This window comes from Cyprinodon variegatus, unplaced genomic scaffold (assembly GCF_000732505.1).
Source record: "Cyprinodon variegatus isolate N-32 unplaced genomic scaffold, C_variegatus-1.0 Scaffold1566, whole genome shotgun sequence".
NCBI lineage: Eukaryota > Metazoa > Chordata > Actinopteri > Cyprinodontiformes > Cyprinodontidae > Cyprinodon > Cyprinodon variegatus.
The window spans coordinates 82,003-92,975 of NW_015152019.1; the positions used below are offsets into that span (position 1 = coordinate 82,003).

Genomic DNA, 10,973 nt, shown 5'->3' on the forward strand with positions numbered 1-10,973 from the left:
CTCCAACACAAATGCCCTCACATTATAGCCGAATGCGTCAACCACACGGTAACCAGCTAGAGGCAATCTCACCAGCAATATCACAGCCGTGTTTACGGCCTCAAGCAACGCTATACCCCCCAAGATACCAGATCTGACAAAATAAAGAGAAGCGGAAACATTCTGGGAGAAAGGTAAGCAGCCTGCACCTTTTAATGAATTGTTGTTGCGGAAAGAACAGCGGTGATGACTGATGTTTAAATAATAAAGAAAAAAGAAAAAAAGAATCGTCCTCCGCACAAAGAGGGCCGGGTGATCTCTCTCCCTCGAATAAGCCCCATCATTTATGTCTCACACCCGGCTGACATTTTCCACAGAGGAAACGCCTCGAATAGCAGCGGATGGGCTTTTTTTCACACAATTAACAGGTTGGAAACAATAAAAGACAGAAGGGAGCCTTCAGAGACCATATCTACTCGGTAGCTGGATTTTGGAATAGCGCATTTTTCGGCGCGTTGTTGCAGATTTGGGTGAGACATTGCATAGGGAAACCCCGAATATCAAGCCTTAACAGAAATAATATATTTAATGCAATGTTTTTATTATTATATATTATTATTATTATTATTTTTACATATTTGGCAATTCTTTGCATATGCCATTTGATACCCTGCGCATAAATTGCACAAGCGGAGCTTTTAGCAGTATTATGTCGAGGTGATCTGATTCCAGTCAATTATGGCCTGTTTGATGTAAACATATCAGTCAGATATGCGGTGACTAATAGATTGTTGGCCTATTCATTACCGCTCTGTGATGTATTTGCCTCTTGTTGCTATAACGAGCTATTATTAGGCAGAGAAGCACGTTTGCAAAATCACAGATCTGTTTGTTTTCCTTCTCTTCCTTTTAACCTTCTCAGGTCATTCAGCTTCATCCAGAAAAAAATGGGGTTCGCAGTCTTGGCTGTGATCTTCACCGTGATGCACATGGATTTAGGTAATTTGTTATGTAGTCTCCATTCTTGTTTGTGTTTTTTATTGTTAGTGTTATTTTTGCTGCATCTGTTGATCCACTACATCTACTCTTTTTCACATTTCACATTTTAATTTCATGGAATTTATTCACTATATTACTTCAAGGTAGTAAATAATGGTGTATTGGAAGATAAATGTTGAATAGCTTTTAAGCTATTCATTGCAAATAAAGCATGTACAAAGTCTCTCTCCTCTTTATTCTGATTCCCCTAAATAAAGCACCCATCTACTAACTACTTTCAAGTCAATCTGTCTAGTAGACAGAGCCTATGTGTATGGAATTTGACATTATTTATAAGCTGTTTCTAAAAAAAAAATAAAAAATATTACTCAACCAACATCAAGAAACACACAAGACTGGTTAGATATCAGGCTGTGGTGAAATTTAAAGAATATTCAGGTTATAAAGCAATATCCCAAGCATTGAACCTGCAGAGCTCTGTTTAATGTTTAGCAGTTAGGAAAAAAAGGCCATGCATTGTCCTGTTTAAATGGACAGAGCAAGCATGCTGAGGAAGGAATTTGCTCAAATGAAAAAAAAAAATACAACTTCACTAAACATATGCAGCAAAGGAAAATACATAAGGTCTGGTGGCAGCATCACGTGGCTTTTTCTACTGTAGAGAACCTTAGAGGGAAACCTGCTAGAGGTTTCTGCTGTATGGCACTAGGACTCTTACTTAGCATGCAGACAGAGCTATAACAGAACGGTTTAGATTAAAACACACATATGTGTCAGACTGATCCTATCAAAGTAAGGACCTAAATTCAAATCAGAATATTGTTTTATTGTTTTATTTTAAAAAAAAAGTCAAAGTTTTGCAGCTTCAAGACCCACAAAGCTGGTAATAAAATGCACCAAACTGTCAGGAGCTCATTGTTGAAATAATGTTTTCATTTTCTAGCTCTTTATCTTCTACGTTCTTTTGCCACATGAAATCATGAGACATATGTTGTATTTTGTGGTTGCAATGTGACAAAATTAGGAAATATTCAGGAGGTGTAAATTATTCGTTTTCTCAATAACAAATACAGTAACCGATGTTGTCTGTTGCAGGTGTGTGCTTCGTGACTCCTGAGCCTGATGCATCGCCCACATCAGCTCCAGACTCCTATCCACCAGGTGAGCTGATACACGCTGCTCTGCAAAGTAAAGAGTACCTGGGACAGGTTCCTGGAGTCACAGGTACACTAACAGAAAATTTAGCTCTATGCTCTGACTGTACTTAAATCCCTGAAGTGACCCTTCATTGGATACTGGATTAAACTGAACCTTCTCAATTTGCAGGTACCACCACCAATCCCACACAGGCAGTGCCAGAGCTTGAGCCGGTTGAGTCTACAGCAGCAGCCATATCACCGGGGCTCCTTACCACAGCTTTAGGGTCTTCTTCCGCTGCAGGCAAGACAGGATTGAGGAGTCCAATGTCTTCGTTCCCCTTAGAAGAAGAGACCACCACCACACTAATAACCACCACCACCATAACTACAATGCACATGCCAGGTACAACTTTGCCTTAATGTGCTTTTGTTTTTTTTTTATTGTTTGAATGATAACATTATAAAAGAAATGTTGTGACACTGTAAAGCGTTTATGTTCATTTTCATTCTATTTAAATTATGCCAACTGTTTTTTAAACAATAGTTTACTTAAATATACTGTTGATGGGCTCAATGTGAAAAATCAATTAATTCTATATTTATCAATGTGTTTTACATATTTTTGTCATTAAAAACTAGGATGAGGTTCAGTTTTAAATATTGTGGATGTTAAAACAAACAAATAAGATCGTGTTTCTCGAACACCCTCACATAAAGCTCCATGAAGCAGTTGACCTCTATGTGTAAACACCTATAATTATTAACACTCAGTGCCCTGTGAAGAAAAAAATTTAAAAGGAAGAATCCTCTCATTTTGAATTTAATAGGTGCACAATTCAACTGAATTATTCAAAGTTTTATGTTTAAATATTACAATGACCATATCAGTTGAGTTAAACATGTTCCTATATTCATCTGTTCATCACATCTAATTACAATCCTTCCTCCTTCCTTGTGGCCTTCAGCGTTTTTTGTATTTCTTGCCACCAGGTGTTGATGTTTACTATAGGAGCATAGAAGAGGCTGATTCTAATTTTAAACAGTTATCTGTCCCCTTTTAATAACTCTTTGGAATTAAATTAAACACAGTCAGGTCTTTAAAGCTGTTTCCTTAGTGTTTGACTGACTCATTCCCTCTGATAGACCAGGTGTTATTTTATTATAGTCATCCCTTCTCACACTCACATTTTCAGCTCTACCTTGAAGAACTTTATCAGGATTTTGTGATGGCCTTGAGTTTGACATCCTCTAACTTCTTAGCTGATGTATTGAGATCCTACTTCATTATTTCCACCTCCTCGTCTGCCCTTATAATGTCATCTGAAGGATGAAGTCCACCAAATTCTCATAGAGCAAACCACCCGAAGCTTGATGCTCTTACTTCTGTACTGCAGTTTTGATGGAGATCTCATGTTTGCAAGCGTGCTGCTTGAAATCAAAATGGTCACCATGGCCAAACGCTTTGAGTTTAGTTTCACAAGACTTGTTTATAAGACTTGTAAATCAATTGAAGGTCCTTTCCCCAATTATTTATGTATTTGCAAACTGTTTTCTTTGCTCAGCAGGCTTTCAGCCGGTATCAGAAAATGCCTCCTTTCAATATTGATAATATAGATAAAGAATCATTTATAGAAATCAAATCCTTTTTTTACATTTGGTGATGATCTCTAATTTGAAACAATCTAGTTAATTTAAAGTAACAAGAATGCAATATTTAGAAATGTAGATGAGTACTTAATTTCATATGTAAGGTTAATGCATTCACACTATGCACAATCAATCTTATAGCCAACTACAAAAGTATCCATACCAGACACTTGAATGTATTTAGAGGAACTTTAAGGGCTGGACCAACCAAACTAGTGCATAAAGCATAGGAAGCTATGTGTTTTGTTTTTAATATTTCAGAGCAAAAATCTAAAAAGTTGATAATTAATTTGTATTCAAACCCTTTTACTTTACTGGATAAAATACAGTGAACCAATGTCTGATTATTTTTCTACTTGTTAATCATGATTTTGTTTGTGAATTTCTAAATAGGCACTGTTTACCAAACATGATATGAAGACATAAATATTAATAGTAGCACTATCTTTGTCTGCCTGTGGTCATGCCGGCCAATAACTATAAGACCATCATGATGTGATAGACGATCCTGTGCTAATGGGTGTCAGAAAAAAAATAAAAAAAACATTTGAGACACCAGTGCAGCCTTTCCATTGGTTCAGGTGCCTGTGCAGCTCTCATAACTCGTGATTGAGAGCTGGTGAGTGTCAGCAACAAAGGAGAATGAAAGAAATGTGATTGAGTCGGAGGGGGCCAGCTGATGTACAGCAAACTTGGAGAGAGAAATGTCTTGTGAGAAAGATGATCTCTAAGGTGTGAGTGTGCTTTAGAGAAAAAAGGCAGAGGGAGCATCACCTGTGTTTTGAGGTGTTTCATTTTGTCATAGGGTGGTCATTGGAGTTTGCTGATCTCATGAAGTCTCTAAAAAATATCTCAAACATGTTTGTTCACCAGGTACAGCAGCAAATTTGTGCTTTAAGAGAATGCTTCAGCTCTCTTGAAACTGTTCTTGCTGCTGCTTGGTTGTGCCGTGGGGCATACTAAATTTGAGTCTGCCACAAAGTGTTGATTGATTTGCAGTCGCCTCACATAAATCTGCAAATAGTGGAAAACAACCAAAAACCATATGTACAAGTGGGGGTAGCTCTGGCCTAAAAATAAGAGTATTGTTGGAAGGAAACATGGTAGACCAGATTTCTTTTAAGTAAATAAAAGAATTTCAGAGCTCTTAATGACAAATCTGAAATATTAATTGGTCGAACCACCGTCATTCACAGCACAGCAGCTGCCTTTTTACCATGTTCCAGAAACTGCTTTAAATCAGCCAGATATTTTGTTCAACAGACTAATCTGGGCTATAGCTTTCATAAAAATGCCCCTTTTGATGAATATCAAATTCTTTTTTCTGTTGTTTCTCTGTTTTATAGTGCAGTGCAATGCTTCTTTGTCAGCGATGGAGGATTTTGTTGAGTCCCCAGATCCTGGATCATCATCCTCACTATCTACTTTGGAATGCACCTACAGCATTACTGTGTATCCAGGCTACGGCGTGGAAATTCAGGTTGTGTAATTTTAAAATGTGTAAATAAGTTTTATGAACTCTTTTCTGCATTCGACTTATTTATTTTATGTATATAAACTTTGAACTGAATATACAGATAACATAAATCATATTATTATCAAACAGGATCAACTCATTCCAATATTACAGTTTACACAGACAGAAGCAACAAGAAAGGGCTTCAGAGGATATAAACAGATGAGGAGACAAATAAAACTAGAAATGATTGAATTAATTGAGGACATTGTCATGCAAGAAAAAAACTGAAACACATATTTTCAAAAGCAAATATAAAAAAACAACTGTTTAGAAATCGGAAACTATAACTTGTTAATAAAGAATGTCAAATCATTTTGGATCAAAGCTGAAACAATCAAAATATATATTTAAAAAAAAAAGAAAATAAAGTAGGTAATGTAATATTTGCTTCATTTCTTACGCAATAAAGTTCAATCAACATAATTAATATATTTTATATTAAAGGGAATTATAAATACATAATTTTATATAATCATAATAATGTATTTTAATATGTTATCAGTATTAATTATTAATAATAATAATGTTGTCTACTCTAAACATCCATCCATTTTCTGTCACGCTTTAACATAACCATGTTTTTGTCAAAACTGCAATACAGTGTGATTAGCAGAAATACAAAACTGTGCTATTTATTATTTCATACTCAAACGTGAAAATCAATATGCAGCAGTGCAGCATATAAGCTCAGTTGTTTAGGAATATTTTATTAGGATAAGTTGCTCGAAAGTTTATGAATTAACCCTCTGTCGTCTTCATCTTTCTTTTCTTTCTCAAGGTGAGGAAAACGAACCTCTCAAAGGAAGAATCTCTGGTGATCATGGGTCAAGGCGGTTCAGGCCCGGAGCTCTTAGCCAATGAGACGCTGATGAAAGAGGGCCAGGTGATCCGCAGCACGACCAATCAGGTTTCCATTCACTACCGCAGTCTTCGTCAGTCCAACCATGGCACATTCAGCCTTCACTATCAAGGTAAATATAACCTCTGTCTGTTCAATGTCACTAGTTAGACTTTTATTAAAAACATAAAGGTTTAATATTAGTCTTCAGTAAAAAAAAATGTAACATATAAGGCAGCTTTGTCTGTGGTAGGTTTATATTTCATTTAAGTTCTTTAGAAAAGAGATGTAGCAGCATTCCAGATGGCTTATCATATGTTGTACTGATCAATATCCATCAGATTAAAGAATGTGCACAAAAAGGCTCAGTAGATATAAAGACATGTTGACCAAAAGTATCATACTTTAGCATTTTAGAAAACTGAGTGCTTGTCAGAAAGAGTGGAGCTTTAAATCACCATTTAGGGAGGATGTTGCAGGAAAGAATGTAACTATTTCTGCATCATTAACATTAGATTTTCTGTCTTTTTTTTCTGCCAGCCTTTCTGCTTTCCTGCCCTTTCCCCACATCACCTGAGGGTGGCGGAGTGACAGTGACCGACATCCACCCTGGAGGCCAAGCACACTTCCACTGCGATCCAGGGTTCCAGATCCGTGGCCATGAGGTGGCAACTTGTGTCAACACGACGCAACCACGTTGGAGCACTCCGGAGCCACAGTGTGTCGGTTGGTGGGACTGTGCAGATCTGCAGTTATTCTTCCAGCACACCTGGTTTACAGATTGTTAAAAAAACTTTAACATTTTTCTTCAGTTGTTTCTTGTGGAGGATGGATTCGTAATGCAACGGTTGGACGGATACTGTCTCCACCTTCGCAGCCTGTGAGCAACCACAGTAATGGAAATAATTTAAGCTGCCATTGGCTGATAGAAGCTAAAGAAGGACACAGGCTTCATCTACACTTTGAGAGGATTGCTCTGGATGAAGATGAAGACAAGTAAGCTTGTATTTGGAGATCAATGCTCCTTCATATCCGAACTATGATTGCAGTGACATCAGTGGAAGAGGGTGTCATTCTCTCGCTCTGACCAAAGACTCATCCCAAATTCCTTTTAGAGTTTGGCATTTATTTAATCACATTTAGTTACTTTAACACAATTGTTTCATGTTAGCAGGGTAGGGCATACAATAATTGTGTTAAAGAAACTAAATATGATGCCAAAAACAGATGCATATTTTTTTTTTTCAGTTTAGGTAAGAGACTTAATTGGAAGTGAGTCTGCAAATCCAAATATTATTGAAGCAGCATACAGTCTGTGACAGTACCAGACAGTACAGCCACCTGAGCTGGATTGTGTTCTTAGAGAGGGTATGATGGGATCATGATGAGTTCAGTCAAATTTACACACCTTCAATATGTCACTAAATCATTTAAACTGCTCCTTTAAGAATACATTAAAAATCACTATTTTCACTTCTTTTTGGTTAGCTTTACCCTCTTAAAAAATCCCATACATCCTTTCCAGGTGTCATTCGCAGGAGAGAGCAGATGAGACCAACCTCTACTAATTTCCTTTTTTCTATTGTTTATTGTCCAGTTATGTGGTTCATTAGAAAGTGAGGCATGACTAAATCTAGACTCACAGTAGAAACGTTTTCAAAAAAAAAAAAAAGATCTTATAAACTGAATGCAATCGACTGATTTTTCTCACCAATCTGACAGTATTGTCCCTGTAAATTGGCTTGAGATTACTTGTGTTGTGAATGAATGGATGAACATTTAAATTCTTTACCTGACCTTGACTAAAAGTGCTTTCTAGTGGTCTCTTTGATAGTTAAGCCATTACTCTTTTTTTTTCTTATGCACTCACCCTCAGCATTTATTATTCAAAGAGCTGAGAGTATAATTACCATCAAGACTATTAGGTAAAAATCTGTGTGTACTCTTTCACAAAGGAAAGATCAAACATCATTGTTTGCCAGGTAGAACCTTTCACTTTGCTTTCCATCTATATTCCTTGTTGAGACAGAAATCATGGTGTTTTTTAAATGTATCTCTTGTCTTTTTCCAGGTTAATTGTCCGTAGTGGGAACAGCTCCCTGTCTCGGTCACTCTTTGACTCTGATATCGATGACGTCCCGGAGCGCGGGCTGCTGAGCGACGGCTCCATGCTGTACTTGGAGCTCACAGTTGATTCTTCCTCCATTCCTCTGCTGTTGGCACTCAGATATGAGGGTGAGAGCTGTCTTTGGATGTTCAATAAGCATCTTTCTGCTTACACACATTTTTTTTTTCCAGATTCTGCCAAAATGTAGAGTTCCGTTTATTAGAAGATAATGCTTGGGTTTGCTTCAGTGGAATATTTTTAGATAATTTGTCAAACCTGTTGGTGGTTTAAACACATTGTGTGAAAACCATAGTCAATCTGTAAACAGGAGAACTTTCTGTTTTTATGTCTGCAGCGGTTGCTTATTTCCTTTCTTCTTTCTGTCTGAAGCTTTTGACGACGAGCACTGCTGGGAGCCCTACATGCCTCATGGAAATTTCAGCAGTAGTGACATCTCATATCAGCTGGGCACAATTGTGAGCTTTAGCTGCTCTCCAGGCTTCGTCATGGAGCAGGGTTCTGGGACCATTGAGTGTGTTGACCCCCGCAGTCCCCACTGGAATGACAGTGAGCCTGTGTGCAGGGGTAGGTCTGATCTCCTAGCTTTGGTTGCACAACAGAAATACAGAAAGGATTTGATTTGATTTTAATTTATTTATTAAAGTACCGTACCTTTAAAACCAAACCTGCATATTAGACACTAAACAACTACTACACAGAAAAAAAGGAAAACCAATAAATAAAATAAAACACACCATAAGATATTTACCAAAGCTAAATTACACAAAAAAAATGTTTTTTATAAAGAATAAAGAAATCTCTCTGTCTCAGCTGCCAAAATTTTTTGATGAGTTTTGTTAAAACAAAAGTGTCTTCATTGGGCAGCCATCTTAATACTTCTGCTTCAGATAGCCAAAAACAAATCAGACTTGTTTCTGCTGCAGTTTTAAACTAAATGTTTCTGAAATAATGTGAAAGACAATAAAATATAAAAGGAAAATTTTCCTCAACTTTAAGTTCACTAAACACACTCAGATATTGCTCTTCTAGACGTTTAGAAGAATACCAGTTCTTAACTTCTCACACAATGACCTTTATCGTCTCTTTGTTTTTAAATTTATGAATAATTCTGTTTGAAGCACATAGTTGATTTAAATATAAGTACTAAGTTTAGGTTGCTTACAAATCTCCTGCATCTACCAATGTTTATCATTCCTATACATCCTTATTATATTCATATCATAACATATACAAGTATTACTGTATATAAAACCTAAATCACAAAGAAAAATATTTTAGCAGTCTCTTTAGACTAGAGTAATTGTGATCTTAGTTTAAATCTTTTCTCTGATATGAGAACAAGGTGATTCCACAACCTCACCATTTCAGATTTTTGTTTTATATAACGATGCACCCAACCCATTTCATCTTCTACAGCAACCCAAGGAAACCCATCATAGCTCTAAATTGAACAGCAGTATTATTAGGAGCTTCCTCAAACCCCACACTGTTGCAGCAGAAAGTAAAACTGGATATCCCGTAGTGTCAGCTAAGGTAGAACGGTTACAAAATGAAGGTTTAGGACATGACTTATAGAGTCCAAAGCTTTTTCAGCTGAGTCTGACTTGTACTTCTTCAGGCAATATCAATTTTCTTTTTTTTTTAAACACAATATTCAAAGATCTAATGAAACTTACAGGCATTATCCTGTTGGAAATATGTAGGCACATTCTTGGACCCTCTTTTGTCTAAAATGCAAAACCTGAGTTTTATTGCCTCTTACTGAACCACAAGATAAAAATGTCTTCTATTTTCTTTGACGCAACCTGAGTTTTTGCAACTAACACAATTTCATCTTTATATAACGAAATATTTAAATTCCAACCATCCACTTTACAATAAAATTAGCTTGGATAATTTCTTCGGCTATGTCATTAATATAAATAGCAAATAATGTTGATGAATTAGATGTTCATGTGTCACTCATAAAGGGAGTTAAAATATGTTTCACCTCTCTGTTGATCATTATAAAAACCCTTAACACCTTTTTTGAACGTTCCTCCCATTGAAATGGAGGTAAGTCAGGAAGAGAAGCAAATTAGTGGAATTGAACACTGTGTATTAGTCTTATAATGTGCCTACGGAAAGCTTCAATCAATCTGTAACATCAATCTGTATTTAGCACATGATATTTCACTCATGTCTATTTTTGAACTTAGACACTGCATTTTGATAAGATGGGTGTCGAAAGCTGCAAGATGTTGAAACCAAAGTGATGGTGTGATGTTGTTATGCTGTGAAAACAAAGAGCAGCATGAAGCACCGTGACTCAAATAAAACAGACACAGGTGCTATGACCTCAGTCAAGCACCAAAAGCCAGATGCTATTTTTAATTTCTGATTCCAGGCATTTTAGGGAGCTAAAAGATTAAATGCTAATAGGTGAAGCATCCATGTAGCATAGCAGGCAGATTCCCTCAGAGTGGAAACTTACACTGATGGGTTGACAGCTATTTCTAAGAGCAAGTTTCTGTTATTGGAAATATATTTTACTTACAGAATGCAAAGGTTATCAGCATGGCTCTGTTTGGAATTATTCTCTCTATAGATCAGTTTGACAAACTTTTCTTACCAAGGATGATTTTGAGTGGATTGTATTTTTAAAGCTACAGTGTGTAATAATTACAGGGATATACAGTCAGAAATGTAATATATTATACATAACTATGTTATTTATCATCATCT

The 10,973-nt window shown here is 36.4% G+C and overlaps 1 protein-coding gene across 1 annotated transcript in view; it reads left to right on the forward strand.

Moving 5' to 3' along the window:
• The first annotated feature begins 42 nt into the window (after nucleotides 1–42).
• The window catches only part of sez6l2 (seizure related 6 homolog (mouse)-like 2), a 20,820-nt gene continuing 9,889 nt past the window's right edge, over nucleotides 43–10,973 (forward strand). Inside the window, exons 1-10 of the mRNA XM_015403790.1 lie at nucleotides 43–173; nucleotides 902–978; nucleotides 2,074–2,202; nucleotides 2,305–2,520; nucleotides 5,111–5,244; nucleotides 6,062–6,254; nucleotides 6,662–6,847; nucleotides 6,934–7,117; nucleotides 8,193–8,356; nucleotides 8,619–8,813. Of these exons, the coding sequence (XP_015259276.1) occupies nucleotides 927–978; nucleotides 2,074–2,202; nucleotides 2,305–2,520; nucleotides 5,111–5,244; nucleotides 6,062–6,254; nucleotides 6,662–6,847; nucleotides 6,934–7,117; nucleotides 8,193–8,356; nucleotides 8,619–8,813 (1,453 nt within the window). The 5' untranslated portion in view covers nucleotides 43–173; nucleotides 902–926. The remainder of the gene's footprint in view (nucleotides 174–901; nucleotides 979–2,073; nucleotides 2,203–2,304; nucleotides 2,521–5,110; nucleotides 5,245–6,061; nucleotides 6,255–6,661; nucleotides 6,848–6,933; nucleotides 7,118–8,192; nucleotides 8,357–8,618; nucleotides 8,814–10,973) is intronic.